Genomic DNA, 18,314 nt, shown 5'->3' with positions numbered 1-18,314 from the left:
CTTTGGTTGGTACTTGGTATCCAATGTGCTAAGATCCAAAATAATCTGCTACCATTCTTTAACCACTCATTTATATCTCGTATCCAAATCAGCTTTGCAGTCACATGTCAAAACCTTTCAAACACTACCAACTAATCCAACAATATTTTTATGATTTACGAACACCAATTTGATTATATTATTACAATTTACTACTTTAGGAATTTCACAAAATAATTAAAATATATCCTAAATTTGCAGCCATTATAACAAAAACATAGGCTTTTCTTTCTAGAACTAGAATTTGCAGCATGAAAAGAACACTTAAGAGAAAACCTGATACTCAATACAAAGCACTACTATTTACTACAAGTAATAACTTAAATGCTACATTGCTAAATGTAATTAACAAACTTTGATAAGATTAAATTTTGTACAATTCCATCCTCTCAAATACCACTTCTGTCGAGACCTAGACGGTCACTACAAAAACTTGATCGCACAACTGAGAGTTGAATCCTCCCTGTCCACTCCTCTCCAGGCTTCAAGTTCACAGGTTTCTCTATAACTGCACCATCTACACAAAGCATTTGTTTGTACTCTTCATCACCGAAGTCCACCATCGACTTCGATTTCTTCTCCCATGGATTCCACACGGCTGCACAAAGAAATAAAGCTGTCAGCCTGTCACCAATATCAAGGAAATTACCATAAAACTACATACCATAGATTAAACAGAATAGGTTTTCTATAAACATTTAAAACCTTGTTCGCCTTTGATGTCAAGTTATGAAAATTTGTGTTTTTTTTATCTCATTGGGGGAACTAAAGAGACTGTGTTCAGCTTCTTTTGTCATATGATATGAGTTGCGAACTTTTTAGTAGCTAAATATAGTAAATAGCTTACCAACATCAGGGAGACCTTCCTTTCTTATAATATATGTTCGTTTCCTCTCATGATCTAGAACTGCGATTATGTTTGGGGAGCTAAGATAAACACGATCCACCTGCTCGGAAGAAAGGATCAACTTTGAAAACCTCTTTATTCATAGGCTAGGACGGAAGAGATATAGTTACCACAACCAAAAATAATAGCTTAATTTGCATCGTGGAACATTGAATATGTATATGATATAATCATAAATGGAACCCACAAGATTTACCTCGGATTCAAATGTTACAGCATCTCCTTGTTCTGTAACTCGTGCTTTTTGGGAAAGGTTGTCCAGGTAATCAAGTGTCTCAAGACCTTCAACCCTTATCTCACTATACAGAATTTTTAACAAGTCCAATCATCATATTTGAAGAAAATTATATATTCCAAAACTATCGGGGAGAAGGTATAGTGATTTTTAGATCAATAAACCAAGTATTATCATTAATAAAACCCTGAAGAAGTATACATACATAGATAGTGCAAAATAATCCAACAGTCAATTTGTAATGTACAAGAAAAATGATGGATGGACATCATCTTCTGCGCTAAAAAAACAAATGATTGTCAAGTACAAGAAAGTAGTATCCATACCTTATGTCAGAAACCAACAAGTATGTGTGGTATGCAAATGAGAAACTAAATGGCTTGGCATTGATATTCCTCACTCGTGATATCAGGGTTAGGTCTCCATCTGTTGTAAGAGACACTCGAAGGCGGAACTCAAAACTGGTACAATAAGGTAATTGTTAGCTTTTTGTGGTTTGGAATTTACTTCCAACACATAGGGAAAGCAATGTAAAATACATGTCAGCTTCAAACAACCAAAGTGGCAGAAAAGAAGAACAATCACTCAAAGTAGATATATTTTCATTCCATGTTAATGGACTGAGTGAATCATAATTCACTAGCAATTGTTTTATGGCAATCATGTTAATACCTATGTGGCCAGCACTTCACATCTTCTTCAGATAATCTGAGTAGCAGGTCGACAAAGGATTTTCCACTGGAATCATTAGGAGGCAGAGGAGGAGGATTCTCGTCAATTGCCCACATTTTATTTCTTGCAAATCCATGCAGCTCCAGCGATCCACAGTTTCCAAACTATTATGAAAGTTTATGTCTAAGATATATGTGCTATGCATGTTACTTTAATCTAAATGAAACAGGCCCAAAATTATTGAGATTTGAGACTGAATATTCAAAATAGTAGTAATTAGTTATACCTGTGGAAAACATATTGGAATTCCTCCTCGTATTGCTTTTGGCGCCTTCGAAAGTGTCTACAATTGCAAATAAGAGAAAGTAATAAAATTACGTTTTGCCTCATTACAAAGAAATATTGGTTAAAATTCTATATTTCCATATCCTGTCAGAGTTTTCGCTGAATTAATATCTGACTCTGTTGGTTGAATGCCATTCACACTTTCGCATGTCTATATCGAGCAATTGCTATATTTAACATGATAAGAATGAAAAAAAACACCAGTAGACCTTTTCTTCCCTCATATTTTTTTTGCACTGATATGATTAATTAACAATGTAGAAGACTATGACTCATCAATCACTGAACTCATTCCATTTCTACGGAAATTTGTAGTTGATTTATATAAGAAGCAATGTTGTTCACATGATATCTACAATGTTATGCAATAAATATCCGCGGACGACTCATTTTTTATAATAGGATGATGAAACGTTGACATAAATTTTCCTGAGTAGCACCGACAGTAAACAAATCCATATCATCTAAAACTAAAAATACTTTTTAATCAAAATTCAAAGACACACCTTGCAGCTTGTGAATAGCAGTTCTTCCCCCTGCTCATTACGCCATGAAGTGACCTGCGCTCCATGTAAGCTTACCTAATTGCAAGAAAAGACAGCTAATCACAATACCACCTCGATTATATATTCTCAAACTAGAAATATAATTTACAAACCAGGTTTTCCTTATAATGTATTGATATTGAATGATAAAATCATGATTTCATCAAATGTTAAAACCGATGCAGATAAATCGATCAACAAGTTCTAACCCGTGCCGAAGCGCCTTGTGGGGTCCGAAGTACAACTTGATCGATTCCATTCCAGTCCTTTGTAAATTCAGTTGCTGCTCTGAAGTCCCACACAGCTGCCGAATGCCCCATCTAAAATAATTTAGATGCTCTATTTCTCCGCTCTCGGAGCAAAACCTAATAAGCTTATTGAACTTGGTACACGCAAATCCCTACCGATTGAAGGAGAATCTAGTCCACACCTATACTGAAACAAACAAACAAGTAAATTAGATTTGTTAATCAGAAGCAAAATCCCAATAACCAATGAACTCACTTAATCTATCCTCACCGGTACCATTCAGATCCAGGGAACCCTAAATCTATTTTTTTATCAAGAGCTGTGAATATGTACGAAAATTTGATTAAAGCACTGAAAGACAAAAACAAAAATTATAACATTTGGCAATTGAATATCAATCAACCTGCCACACACACACACACACACACACACACACAAACATGTACATTGAAACTTGTCAGATTTACGGCAGAAAAAGACAATTATATGCTGAAGGATCTTGGACAAGATTCAGCAGTTTTGAAACAATGCATAAAACAAAAACACATAACAATTGTAGATAAAATAAATTTCCACAAAAATATAATCAAAATAATAATAACAGTAACAGTAACGGTTCCTTCAAGAAAATAAAAATTAATAATGAATAAAATCCAAACACTATAACAAAATCCCATCAAACTCAACACAAATAACTCCTACTTATCAAGTATACTTACATTAGCAATTTACAGAAGGTCTTGATTCTCTTGAATGATATTGCATGAGCAGTATCAAATTGGTTAAGAAATTCACACATGCAATGAGAAGAAGCAATACCGGTTTTTCAAAATAACTGCAACAAAAACCAAAGGGGTGAGACAAAAAAAAATGCAGAAATGTATGTATGAGGAAGAAAGAAGTATATAAAGTTGAAATGTACCCTTTTGTTAGAAGTATTGATTCAAACATGAAAGTTGAAAAGTTGAAACACCAATCTAGAGTAACTGGTTGGTGGCAATGTCGTGAGAAAATGGGATAAACAAAAACATTGTTGTCTTGTCTTATGTTGTGTTGTGTTGGGTGGTGAAGAGATCTAATCTAAGGATTTGGACGTGTAAATACGAGAACAAGTATATGAGACACAAACCGTCAAATATTCATTATTTAATTTAATGCAATGATTATTTATTTTTTACTGGGATTTAATGTAGTGTAATTTTTAATGTTTTTAATGTAGTAATAATAACTTTTTGGATGAGTTGACATTTTTTCTCAATTCAGTCAACCTTATTAGTACCAGTTTCTTTAAAAAATAGTCAACTTGTTAGTGTTTTTTAAAATATTACTTCATCCGTTTCAAAATGAGTGTCGCTTTAGCTAAAAAATATTGTTTTAAAATGTATGTTATTTTACATTTGCAATACAACTTTAATTTTTTTCTTCCAACTTTAACCTCACTCCAACTTTTTTCTCACACAATTTTCAATACAACTTTAAGTTTGTCTTTTTCATATAAACTAAGGACAGTTTAGTAAAAGTGTTATGTCTAATGATTATTTCATTTCATTCCTTAATCTGTGTGCAATTAGTAAAACGACACTCATTTTAAAACAGAAGGAGTATTGGTTAAGAAACTGACGGAAATTTTGTTTTCAATAATACAAGTCAAACATTTTTCAATACTCCGCATAATTTTGTCATTAGAATAATAATAATAATTTTTGAAAGAATAATTATATCAGTTACTCATAAAAAAAATTATTTGTTAACGAAGAAGTAAAATAATGCAAACCGTTTTAGGTTAAGGTTGAAATTTGAACGTTTGGGAGGTACTTTTTGGTTTAGAGAGTGCGGTTGGTGGTTGAGAATCGAGAGAATCTAACAATCACAAGTTGTTTTGAGGAAGAATCTTACGGATAATGAAAAATGAAAATGAACTAAAAAATATACGATAATTTTTGCAGTTCTTTCAAGAACAAAAAAAATTGAAAGTTGAACACACAAATATCACATCACATCGAACTATTTTGACGTATTTTTTCCTTTTTTTCTCTAATGATGATTGATGAGTAGTGGAAAAGGATACGTCATTGAAATCTCCGTCTTATCTTTAAAATTGTCTTCTTTTTCTTTTCTCTATGATGGGAAACATTTCCCATTTTATCTTAAATACATTATTACATGGGGATAGACAAAAATGTAAATAGGGAACAAAATGGAAAATATGTGTGAAAAATATTAACATTGATTTCTCTTTTGGGAGCCGTCGCCGTCTAAAACCTATTTTATTCCCATTCATCCGGTAAAGAGGGTAGTTTATGGTCAATTTTTTACCCTAACTTACCCTCTAAATCCTTTCTCTCATTCCTTTTTATTTAAATAAGTGATTTTCATATATATTTGGTTTTTTCTTTTGTGATTTCGTCGTCTTAGTGCGGCATTGTTTTGTTTGTTGTCTTTATGCGGCATTGTTTGTATTTCTTGTCTTTTTAGTTCAAATTGTTAGATCAACTTCGATCCGGTGCAAATACAATCAATGATTTTGGCGCTTGGAGGCATGACTAGTCCAAAGACTTGAATATAGTCATATTTGATCATTAACTAATTTTGTAGTTTCTCTTTAAAATCATAACTATTTTTTTGTTTCATTACGGTCCTTTAACTTTACTTATGTTAATCATGTTTGGTCATTTTCGTTATTATTTTTTTTTTTAAGAAAAAGTTGTGATCTTAAAGGTAACGGACTAAAATGAAATAAAAAATAGTTAAGGGATCAAAGTGAAACCACACAAATAATAAAAGGACCAAATATATAATTTAACTTTTTAAATAGAGCTTTGATACTTGAGAGGGATGTTAACTCATCTTCTGTAACTTCAATTATGGGGTTGTACATTCGTTGCAACTTCCCTTTTAGTGAGATCGATGACTCCATGAGGGAGGGGAAGTAGTCCGATGATGATTTCATTTTAACAGACGACAAATGGTATTAACTTGGACGGGAGATTCTTGTCATTTGTATAATTAAATTATGGAGGTTAGTGCTTGATTGGAATATAGAAGGAGTGTTTGTGTTGTTTGAAGAGAACTCAAGGGAGGTCATTGTAACTTACCATTGTTTTAATGGAATAAGAATATACAACAATTGAAAGAAAAAAGGTTTTTTAAATATTTTTTAAACGGGTTTTTAAAAATTTTAAAAATATCAATATGATTGAACCATACTGAATTGCTTTTTTTTTTTTTAGAGAAACCATACTAAATTGCTCTTCATCGGTTTAGTTTGGATTTCGTGAAAGAAATTACTAAGATCGAACCTACCCCATATTTTTTTTTTGTGAAGTTTTTCCTCCAAAAATCAAACCAAACCCAAAACTTACACTTCTAGACGGATGTGATTAGACCTTTTGCTCACGCACTATGTAGTTAGACTTAGACCTTCCACTAACACATGTTGGCTTAGAATGCGAGCATTTCTCGTGTCGATGTAGAAAGTAATTCTAAAATTATGTGAGACATGGTTACAAGTAACTTGGCGGGGTAGTTCCTAATTTATCGTGGCGTATTAAAAAAATGAATTGACGTTTATACTTTTTAATGTGTATAAATGTGGAGATTCCTTCTAGTGCTTGCTTGCTTGCACGTTAAGTGCGCCAAACGTGAGTCTGTTGCCATCAAAATCAATTTCAGTGCGGAATAATTTAGGAAATCCAAAGCTTGTTAGGATTAGACCGGGATATTAGAGTTTATCATTCGTATGCGATGTTAATCGATGTACAAAGGCTCTAGCAAATATCAGGTGTGATAACGAGGATTCCTATTTCCTAGTGTTTGTTTAAGTATCTCCCGCGTCAAATTAGTCGGTTGCTATTAGGAGTGGAAACGGGCTAGGTTGGACTTTGTAAGACCTACTTCAAAAACTATAGGCATGATCATGACCTATTATCTGTCATAGACTCATTTTTCAGGTCTAATCTGACATTTTTTAAAGGTCCGCTGAAGCCTAAAAGTCTATATAAAAGCATATTTTACATGAAGGTCTAGCAACACCTATAACCCTAATACTAAACAGGCAAAATCTCATGAAGGCCTAAAGCACGCGAATATGTCTAGTACTAAACAACTAAATCTTACAAATGTCTAATCAAATCAATATATTTGCCACTAAATAACTATGTCATAATATATTTGAGTTAATAAAAAAAACACGCTTTGAGTATATATATATATATATGTCCAATATATTTTCTTTTATTTTTTAAAAAGTGTAACAAACTAGATGAGTATATCTATACTTAATTTTTTATTATCCCAATTATAATCTTAAACAACTTTGTCTATAATAAAGATTGTTGTTGGTGTCATTAAAAAAATAGTAATTTAGATTTTTTTGTTATATGTTAGTTTCATTGAAATAGATAATAATGGTTAGTCTGGTTTGTTATAATTTGAAAGAAACAAATATTTATATTTAGTTTTAATTAAAATCAAAATTTCATAAAAAAATACGGTTCATAATTTTCAAATGTTACGTTACTGCAATAAAAAGAGCGGAAAAGAACCCTTAAAAAGACTTAAAATATTTTTTTTCTTTTTATATTTGCGACGAAAGTATATATTTTTTTGAAGGAAGGGAGAAAGTATATTGTATCATATTTTTTTTTTCTCATTTTTGCCATCATTTTATGAATTGAAGATTTAAATGTTGATGAATAGTTTTTTTTTTGTCAAGTAATCCAGTAACTAGAACTCACACAATTTAATTGTGAAAAAATGGAGTGTCCGGAGTTCGAACTCCAACCCCTACATATAAAATGCAATATACTGAGCTAAACTCACGGGATAATAGGTTAATTTTAATGCACAAGTAAGTTAAACATTGTAACATACATAATTTTGATGTGATTAAATAAATAAATATCACTATTACATATGCCACACTATGATCAAATTTATTGATCAGCAGTGGCGAGCCCTTCATGTGCTAAGGTAAGGTGGGCACGGCCCATCCGAAAAAAATTAAAAAATTAACGATCATAAGTCTATTTTGCGAGATTTTATATAATTTTGTGTCGGTTTTAGGTTTCGGCTGAACCAAATTCCCGTAAAATAGTGTAGTGGCCCACCCGAAAAATTTATATAATTCAATTATAAGTCTATATTGTGAGACTTTAAACAATTTTTCAATGGTTATAGTTTTCCGCGGTTTCAAAAGTGGCATACGTGATTTTTGTGATGCTTATACTTCACATGTTAGCGGAGACTTATAAACCTTAAAATTTGCATGGGTTTCAAATTTCCTGCTTATTGTCCTGTCAACCGAAAATTATCTTAGTTGTACAAAAAAAAATTCATAATTTATAGTAATTAAATTTGTAATTATTTAAGTATCCACCGTAAGTTTTTGGTCAAACTCCTTTATCTCAACTTCGTACTTAATGTTTATTACAACTTTAATTTATGTTTATATATTATAATTAATTTTAATAGTCCACTCGAACTTTTTTTAACTCTGCCACCACCGTTAATCAGATTAAAAAAAACAACTTGTGCAAAGCAAAAATATTTGATTTGATTAAACAAACAAAAGATGGTAACCAAAAAAAAAAAAAGATAAGTTATTTAGAAAAAGATAAAAGTAACAAACTTGTTTTGAAAAAAAAACAAAAATCAAAACCTCACAAGCTAAGATTTAGCTAAAAAAAATAGCAAAAGCTTACATATAAGTGAGATAAGCGCATGCATAAATACCTATGTAAGTAGGATATTAGCTCAAAAAAAAAAAAAAAAAAAAAAACTTATCTGATCCTAATATCTGCTAAAATAAAAGAAGAAAAAAAACCACAAGTTTACAGTTAAGTTTGTTATTTTTGGGCAAATCACAAGCATAGTGTATTTAATTGGATGAATCCGAAAATCCTAGTAATAATATATAAGAAGGAAATCTGACTCTGTTACAGCAAATCCTAATCATATGCGAATTTATGTAACTAAAATTCTGTTCCATACATTAACCAAATAAAGGATAATCCATCGAACATCCTCGTCACTTTGACGACACCAACATCGTTGTCAACAAGAACAAGAGAGTTTCGAAGCTGCGGGGGTTAAAGAAGAAGAAGAAGAACAACAACAACAAACCTTCTTCTTTCTACCTGGCTTGCTTTTGTTACCTTCAACCTCGATTTTCTATTCTTCATTAATAATTAAAGTGTCATTGTCAAACTATATTATCATTATTATTATTATTATTTTATTATAATAATATATATTATTGGAATGGCACAAAAGTCTGAAGATGAACCGAAACCTGCAACAACAACTTCTTCTTCTTCAACACCTAACCCTGTTCCTTCTTCTGTGGAACCAAACATGCTCCCCAAGTCCACCATGATTCCTGCAACTTCTTGGTTTACACCTAAAAGGTAATTTCTCTTTTCACCCCCTTTTTTGTTGATAGATCCGTTTTGAATAAAAAAACATTGAAAAGCAAGGAAATTTTGATTTTTTTTATTTGGGTATTTATTCTTGAGGGTTTGTTTTTGTTTTCCCTAATTTTATTTTATTGGTTTTGGGGCTTTTTTGAATGTTGTTGATGATTGGTATTTGACTAATGTAGGTTATAATTAACTGGAATTTAAAAATTGATGCTTTTATGTATTTTGAAAAATATTAATGTTTTTTTTTTTTTATGATGTTGTGTAGATTACTGGCTATATTTTGTGTGATTAACATGTTGAACTATTTGGACCGAGGAGCAATAGCTAGCAATGGTGTTAATGGACATCGTGGGACTTGCACTGATGGTATCTGCAAGTCTGGAACAGGAATTCAGTAAGTTTAACTCTAATTAATGAACTTTTAAAAAAAACTCTAATTAATTAACACTATATACTATGTTCTTTTTATTTAATTATTATTATTATTATTATTGAATAAGTTTAGGTTAATATTTTAAATTGTCATGGTTTATGTTTTTTGTTTCACAGAATTTAAAACAGAAAAGCAACCTGTTAAATAGAAAAGCAATCTTGGCAATATTTAATTAAGTTACTAATTTAAAGGAAGAAGGGAATTGAGATTGAAATTTTGGTGATAAATGCCCCCTTTTGGGCATGTAGAGAGAAAACCTATAGATTCGGTAGTAAGGAGAGTAGATCAAATGAAGGATAGTAAGATCATGAAATGCAAAGGATGTCCTAGAAAAACTATTAGCAAATACTTGCAGATTAGTGAGTTGAACCAATATATGGTTTATGATTGAACAATATCGCATAATTTGATCCATGTAGACGACCCCACTTAGTGGGATAAAGCTTAATTGTTGTTGTATTTAAAGACATAGATAGATAGTTCAATTTATGGCTTAATGTATGCTTCGCAAGAAAAGAAGCATTAAAGACATAGATAGATAATTCAATTTATTTTCTGCAAGATAGCTATTGTTTTTGCCTGTATGAGCTTTTCCTTGTGTTTCATACCATGATAGTGTACTGTAATATATGAAGAACTAAATTTTCAGAACTTTGTAGTAGTATTTCTTGACAATATTGTTTTGTACTTCCGTGTAGGGGGGATTTTAACTTGACCAATTTTCAAGATGGAGTTCTTTCATCTGCTTTTATGGTTGGACTTCTTATAGCTTCTCCAATATTTGCATCTCTTTCAAAGAGGTAACTAACGACTGTTTATGTTGAAATAACTGTTACATAGTCCCACGATGATACCTTAAATAAATACCTTGAACGTGTGAATCAATGACTACTATGTGGCTCATTGGGTTCTCTGTGCTTTATTTATCTTAATTATTTGACTTCTTAATGCTAGGTATGTTTTCAATGAATGCAATTATGAAACTTCTGAAATCTAAGCATGCTTTAAACAACAATCGGTCTATCATATTGAAATCCAATATGTCCTTGATTCACAAACAAAGCAATACTAGTATCATTGATATGAGTATTAAGAGTGGTTGAAGAAAGAAATATTCTTCAGCATGATTTTCATCTTACACTGATAAGAATGCCTTATCATTTTATTCCGCCCTACTTTTTATAAAATTTAAGCATCTATACAAATTGTAATAACCCAATACTGAGAACTTTGGACCTTCTCTTTCTAGTACATGCACATACCATTTATGTGATCTATATTATAAAATATGTTAATATTTACATCATTCCTATATTTTGCAGTGTAAACCCCTTTAGACTTATTGGAGTTGGATTGTCAGTTTGGACTGTTGCAACCTTATGCTGTGGTCTTTCTTTCAATTTCTGGTCCATTACAGTCTGTCGCATGTAAGTGTTTTCTCCGATTATTTCTCAAGTTTTATGGTTTTAATATTGACTACTTACATAATAGTTCAAAGTGTAAGAACCATCTGATATTCTTATTTTTTCCCTTATTTTTTTCTTATTCTCTCTAGGCTCGTTGGTGTTGGCGAGGCTTCATTTATAAGTCTTGCAGCACCTTTCATTGATGATAACGCCCCAGCTTCACAGGTTTGTTACTTTCCCTAAAAACTGTCTCATGCTTTCTGACTTGAAGATTGTTTCCGTCGTCTATTGTGCTCATATTTAGGCCTCATATTTTAATTAAACCAAGAAGCAATCATTTTGTGGGATTTTGGGTCAGTTGAAGCTTCAACGAGTTTGATGTTAATTATGATACCTTCACTGGGTCATTGATACCTTTTAGATTGTGATGCTATTTGCTTTGGTATAATTGCATTTTGGACATAATTCAGAAATATTTGTTTTAATTCGTAAATTGTCACTGTATATTAATAAACTGACTCAACTGTTTTAGTTTTATTCAATTCTATTAAGCATTATTAATGCTGAGTATTATAACTCAAATCACTATGGAAATTTGGTCTAAGTGAGTTTAGATTAGTTTGCTTCTATTCAACATTTCAATGGTTTGCAGATATAATCTGTCAACACTGACTGATGTTTTCTTACCTTCTTGACAGTTGGAATATTTTATATTATATGGTATTGGAATTGCTGCCTATTTTCTTTATGGTTCTAACCTTCTTATATTGGTGTATGTATCAGAAAACAGTGTGGCTTTCTATATTTTACATGTGTATACCAGGGGGATATGCAATTGGCTATGTATATGGTGGAGTGGTAAGTTTTTCATTTAGTTTTAATACCATTATTTTATTTCGAGTAGTAAGGAAAGATAAAAAAGAAAAATATGATGTCAGTTTAATATTTCTCTTTCAATCTTTTGAAAACTGAAGAAGTAAAATTCGTTTCAGATAAGAAATATCTTAAACAGGGGAGGTAATTAAAAGAGTAGGAGTATATAGCTTGTTACAATAAACTTATGGAATTTTTTTCCTCCCTTATCATATTTTTTTACTTGTTTTTGAACTTTCCTTTGATTTTATCCTTTCATTGTTCATAAACAGGTTGGAAGTCATTTTGGTTGGCGTTATGCGTTTTGGGTGGAGGCTGTCTTGATGCTTCCATTTGCTATTTTGGGATTTGTTATGAAGCCTTTGCAGTTAAAAGGTGCACATTTTCATCTTGCATTGATTTATTTATTGTGGCACCTTGATATTGTTTTCAATCTCTAAACTACTTTTGGATACAGGTTTTGTCCCTGCTGAGTCAAAAAAAGTGCTGGCAGTTGAGACAGTTCCTTTGGGAGTTCAAGGTACTATCATGTTTTAGACTAGTTTGGCGAGGATTTAAGCATATCCCCCACTTTAAATAAAATTTAAAATTAGAAATATGTGCATGTTGTGTTACTACATGGTGGATATTCCACACCAGTCTATATTTACACAATTCATACAAAAATTAGAAAAATTTACTAGAGACCTTTACCAACTCATTTCATGTTGGACGTGCTTGTGCTATTCCTTTGTGCTTTTTTGAGTTTATTTTTTACCTGATTTTTTCTCCCATGTTGTATTGCTTTTTTTATGATGATTTCCGATCCTTCTTTTCTAAAACATATCTCCAGTATTGTTGTAATCTTTCTATATCTGAAAAAGGGGATAAAAAGAATCAAATTTCTATATCTGAAAAAGGGGATAAAAAGAATCTAAATTTTGCCATTAAACCCTGATTGTTGAGAATGTTCTCCAAATAATTTTCTATCAACAATTAGGTATACTTCTCTTGTTCTCTGTTCCTTTCTTTTGTCCTTTTTCAAAGGCAAGTGAGGGATGAGACATTTTGTTTTATAATGATGTAAGCATGTACTAAGCACAATAACTCCTGTGGTCCTAAGATTTAATATTGTCTATGCTTGAAGTGCTAACTGCAATATTTCCCCTTTCATGTTTGTGGGAAAATAACATAACTTTTCTCTAGGACAAGCTCAAATTCTCACCTGTGTCTTTCAATTACCAGAAATGTTAGGTTTTTGTTTTATTGGTTTACTTCTGAATCATAGTATCTCTTCATTGGACTTAACAAAGTTATATTTTTTGATGGACAGACGGGGAGGCTTCAAATAGAAACAACGAATCGCATGAACCTTCCAAGTGAGAACTTCACCTTTATCCTTGATTTACACAGTGGTTTCTATATTTTGAATTTATGATTGATTTGCCGTTATAGTGCTTATAGATGCATTTATCCTGTCAATATTTCTCAGCTATTATAAGGATAAAATTCCCTCCAGCTGAGAATGATTATCCCTCAATCCTTTTAAAATTTTTGTTGCTAATGATTTATTGTATCTCCGAGTGTGTCGCATCCATCTCTAGGTGACTGATGTACATAAATTATTTTGTGACTCTTATATAGGCCAAAACATGCAAACAGAATATTAAATCAGCTCTCACTATTTCTGAAAGATATGAAAGAACTTTTGTCGGATAAGGTTTTCGTCGTCAACGTTCTAGGTATGCATCAAACTGCCTTCTTCATATTTATTTAATTTGTCATCGTCGTTAAATTCATCTCAGAAGCTTCATTATGACTAGCTTACTTAAAAACTTCATATACCATTCTCCTCTACCTCTATATGAACTATTTTTTACAATCACGTCGTTTTATCATGTCTCTTTATTTAATTGTTACTGAATTCCTATTTTCAGGTTATATAGCATACAACTTTGTCATTGGTGCTTACTCGTATTGGGGCCCCAAAGCTGGTTATAGTATATATAACATGGTGAGATTTTGTTTCATCTAATGCAAAGAGTGTGCATAAAATTTTATCCTTCTTTCATTGTTACTTGTTTAAAAATAAGTATATGCCCGATACCTAATTTTCTGGTAAACACAATGTTGTTCGGTATAAAATTATTTTATTAACAATAGTTTACTTTGTCAGACTAATGCAGATATGATATTTGGAGGAATTACAATTGTATGCGGAATATTGGGCACTTTAGCAGGAGGCCTTGTTCTTGATTACATGACTAACACCCTATCAAATGCATTTAAGGTTGGTATATGAATTATAGTGTGCACTCTAGCATTATTTATATTCATGTTTATGCATTTCCTAATTCAGTTTTTTATTTGACGAGAACATTGAATATTTAAACAAGTTAGGTAACTGGATTAACACTTTTAAAATGCTAATTCTACGGAAATATCTTCCTGAGTTGTATCTAACATATAAAGTTATTTCCTTCCTAAGTCTCTCCTATAAATTCCATTGCTCCATCCTAACTACCTTGAATTCTTTTCAGCTTCTCTCATTGACAACATTAGTTGGCGGTGCATTTTGTTTTGGTGCCTTCGCATTCAAAAGCATGTATGGTTTCCTAGCTCTCTTTGCTATTGGTGAACTACTTGTTTTTGCCACTCAGGTACTTCCCTTCTATATGAAGAAAACTTCATGTTCGATTGTTTATACATGCTGCCTAAACTATATACATGCTTCTCATTTATTGGTATTTTAGCAACTCTTTCTCATTCAGCTGTTAGCTGAATATTTTGAAATTCTCTAGTAATCATATTCTTCATGAATTATTGTATTTCAGTCTTTTTATGTAAATCACCTATATAACTGGGAAGTTAATCACAAACTTGCTCTTCAAAACCTAATGGTGTGTTTGGATGACTGTTGTATATTTCTATAGCCACTTCTGAGTATAATGTAATTGAAATAATTATTTTGCTCCAAGAGTAATATTAAAAGATGTTAGGTAAATTTACTTTTGAATATGAATTAATACTTATCTAAGTACTATAGAAGTTAATTAAAAAATTACGGATGAGGACAAAATTGAGGAATAATGTGTTTTTGACAAACATGAATTCTAGTTTGTGAATTTTGATATCAAAATGATGATGTAGAATGTGGAGATGGTGTATCCAAACACTTTTTTTTGTTCACAAAAAAAGTCTTAGATTATATGATTTTTGTTACTGTATTTTTATTTACAAGCTAAGATAGCTTATAGTCATTAGAATTTATTATTAAGTACCGTTATGTGTACCTGATAAAAACTTGGAAAGCATAAATTTGTTCCATATATTGTATTATTCGTATATTCTTACTATTTTTTCTTTCAGGGTCCCGTGAATTTTGTATGTCTCCATTGTGTTAAGCCAAGTTTGAGGCCACTATCAATGGCTATGTCTACTGTAGCTATTCATATTTTCGGAGATGTACCTTCCGCGCCTCTTGTTGGAGTTGTCCAGGTTAGCATTTTTGGGTGTATTAGTTACAATTTTACAAATCTTATTACACATTATTGTGCACGTAGAGTACAATATTCTGACGGCGGCTCTATGCATACAGGATCATATTAACAACTGGAGAACTACCGCGTTGATTCTAACAACAATATTTTTTCCAGCAGCTGCAATATGGTTTATAGGTAAGTCATCATGGAAACTTGTTTTGATCTGATACAAAGTGTTCACATTACTAAGTTCATTGCTGTAGCATCATATAATAGTATGGAGTTTTAATTTAGAAAACATATTCAGCTCATTGTCATGATACTTTGTTACCACAGGAATATTTTTGAATAGTAAGGATAAATTTAACGAAGAGAGTGAGCATCAAGTATCAAGGGTAGAAGGAACAACCACCGCGCCGTTGCTTGAAGAGAAGACCGCAGAACCTAAATCCCAAGAATGTTAACCTTTTTGTAATATCTTCAAGCAGCCACAGCACCGTTGCTTGAAGAGAAGACAGGAGAAACATTGCTATTTACTCAATCCCAAGAATGTTAGTATATGTTTGTATATGCGGTTGGAAAGTTGCTGGACGCACGTTTAGGCTCAAGCTACAATTCATAGCTTCAGAAAAAACACGACAGAAAGGGTTTGGGACGCGAGAAATCTAAGCGAGACTCAGTTCCAAATATACTATTAACCTTTTTGTAATATCGTTTGATGGCTAACCACGTAGTTTGTTTCGTACCTTGTAAATAGCTTTCTTAATTCTTTGTTCAACCATTAATTGAAAATTTAATTTATGTAAGTATCTTTTTGCTTTTGCTTAGTGGAAATGGAATAATGCAAGAATCTATCTGCACATGATATTGCAATGTTTATGTTTCACCATCTTGGCACATCATGTAAATAATATTATGTTGATGCTGTGCATGTTTGTTCTCCAATGAGTGCACCATGCTAAAGTATTTTTACATTAAAACTCTTTTAAAATATTTTCCGAATGCTATCTATTTGTTAGTTTGGAAAATACGTTTAATTTTTTGAATGTTTTTGCTTATACTTTGTTACAAAGATAATCCTGTATAAAAGAAAACATTGTTAGAACTTCTAAACCCTGCCAGTGTTAAATAAACTTCATTTCATGCACCATAATGTTGAGCAGAAGTACTAGTAATTGATAAGTTACCCTATTCATACTATTTTAGCAATAACAATATCATCAAACAGATAATTAGGAGATTGCTTAAGAACATTGAGTTGTGCTAGAAAATACTAAGATACAATTGATGTCTAAACAAATCAACTTCAATTTATTTTTGATCCATGCGAGGCAATAGGAAGACTCAGATCTAAAAGCAATGAATAACCTTTCCTGAGGTCTTTGTTTTCTCTCAAATGTTTAGCATAGCTAATAGCTAATAATGAAAATAATTTGGTATAGATAATAATGACAATCTTTGGATGTTGTCTTTTTGTTATATATTGATTCATTCAAGTCTAAAGGAATAGAGTAGAATAAAAAAATAGCATTGTATACCATATAAATCATCACATCACATGATGTATGTAACCAAACATTATTTGATATTTTTTCAATCGGACTTCGAGTCTTGATTTATTATTTATTTTTGAAAGAGAGTCTCAATGATAGTTTTATTACAATGTAAAATTGTTCTATTATGTGAAAGAGAAATGAAGAAATTTATGAGATGGTATCATGTGGCAGCCACACTAGATTGAATCCAAAAACTTCATTCTTTCTTCTCTCCCACGACTTATCACCTCTTACCCTCCCCACTAGTTTGTCACGGTGGTTATCTGCCAAGTGTCACCCGAAAATCACCATAACAATTTTTAAAGAGTAGTGATATTTGAACAACCATTTCATACAACTTTTGGTGACAACTTCTTTTCTCTCTCTTTTCATTGGTTAAAAATAATGGAGAGAGAAAAAGGAAGAGAAAGAATAAAAGGATAATGTGAGTATGAGAGAAAAAGTTGTAAAAAAGTTGTTATAAAGTGGATGTACAAATATCATTTCTCTTTTTATTAACATGGAATTGAAGCCCCATGGCATAGCCACAAGGCCAATAGCCTCCAGAACATTAGTTCAGACTTCCGATCTTAAAGTAATAAAGCCCCACTTTGGCCAACACTTTTTCATGCTCTTTTGACAATTGTGTTTTTATGAAATAGTTCTTGTAAATGTTGGAATCAATCATATAATTTTGATTTTCCTATCACGTAATTTTTCATTTTTCAAGTTTACAAGTTAGAAGAAACATTGTAGAATTTAACCTAATTCATAATGGAAAGAAAAATGTGTAAAGTTTTAGAAATGAAAAAAAAAAAGGAGGAATTAAAAGGGGGATTTTAACAAGTAAACTGAGTCGATGAATTCTGGCATTGTGCAACGGCGGTGTTAGGGGAGAGAGAATGTAGATACAAAGAGAAAAAGATTAGAGATCCGATTCTACGTGGTAGTGAATAATAAATTCACATCAACTTATTTAATCTAACGGTTAGAAGAGGTGGTTCACCAGTGAGAAACTTAATTGGACTCTCACCCTAGAATTCACCTATATTATGTTCTCATTTTTACCTTTTATTATTTTGGTTTTTATACCTGTAATTTTGTTTTATATATTTTAGTTGTCCTTCTTCAGATAAGATTCATGATGTGAAAGATGAGATGAGATTCATATATAATGTCATGACCAATGTCA

The 18,314-nt window shown here is 31.6% G+C and overlaps 2 protein-coding genes across 6 annotated transcripts; one reads left to right on the top strand and one right to left on the bottom strand.

The window, feature by feature from the left end:
- Positions 1-213: 213 nt before the first annotated feature.
- On the bottom strand, positions 214-4,080 carry LOC11426124 (putative glucose-6-phosphate 1-epimerase). 5 transcript variants are annotated; one of them, XM_003608289.4, is made up of 10 exons: positions 3,915-4,080; positions 3,712-3,827; positions 2,953-3,178; positions 2,705-2,779; positions 2,140-2,196; positions 1,854-2,017; positions 1,508-1,642; positions 1,143-1,245; positions 887-986; positions 214-637 (listed from the first exon to the last, which is right to left on the bottom strand). In XM_003608289.4, the coding sequence occupies exons 3-10, from the start codon at positions 3,061-3,063 to the stop codon at positions 429-431; spliced, it is 954 nt and encodes a 317-aa protein (XP_003608337.1). In that variant the 5' UTR covers positions 3,064-3,178; positions 3,712-3,827; positions 3,915-4,080; the 3' UTR covers positions 214-428. The 5 variants fall into 5 exon arrangements, with proteins under 5 accessions (XP_003608337.1, XP_024637860.1, XP_039689773.1 ...); XM_024782092.2 differs by having other exon boundaries at positions 2,953-3,173; XM_039833839.1 differs by lacking the exons at positions 3,712-3,827; positions 3,915-4,080 and adding an exon at positions 3,263-3,371 and having other exon boundaries at positions 2,953-3,173.
- Positions 4,081-8,861: 4,781 nt separating this feature from the next.
- LOC11406811 (probable sphingolipid transporter spinster homolog 2) lies at positions 8,862-16,476 on the top strand. The gene is made up of 16 exons (XM_003608288.4): positions 8,862-9,399; positions 9,680-9,808; positions 10,546-10,647; positions 11,170-11,274; positions 11,403-11,478; positions 12,037-12,111; positions 12,399-12,501; positions 12,584-12,646; positions 13,439-13,484; positions 13,750-13,847; positions 14,043-14,119; positions 14,282-14,395; positions 14,646-14,765; positions 15,475-15,603; positions 15,704-15,782; positions 15,924-16,476. The coding sequence occupies exons 1-16, from the start codon at positions 9,254-9,256 to the stop codon at positions 16,049-16,051; spliced, it is 1,590 nt and encodes a 529-aa protein (XP_003608336.2). The 5' UTR covers positions 8,862-9,253; the 3' UTR covers positions 16,052-16,476.
- Positions 16,477-18,314: the final 1,838 nt, after the last annotated feature.

The sequence above is a fragment of the Medicago truncatula genome, chromosome 4, assembly GCF_003473485.1.
Source record: "Medicago truncatula cultivar Jemalong A17 chromosome 4, MtrunA17r5.0-ANR, whole genome shotgun sequence".
Classification (NCBI taxonomy): domain Eukaryota; kingdom Viridiplantae; phylum Streptophyta; class Magnoliopsida; order Fabales; family Fabaceae; genus Medicago; species Medicago truncatula.
The sequence above is the reverse complement of the archived record's forward strand: the minus strand, read 5'-3'. Positions and strand labels throughout refer to the sequence as shown.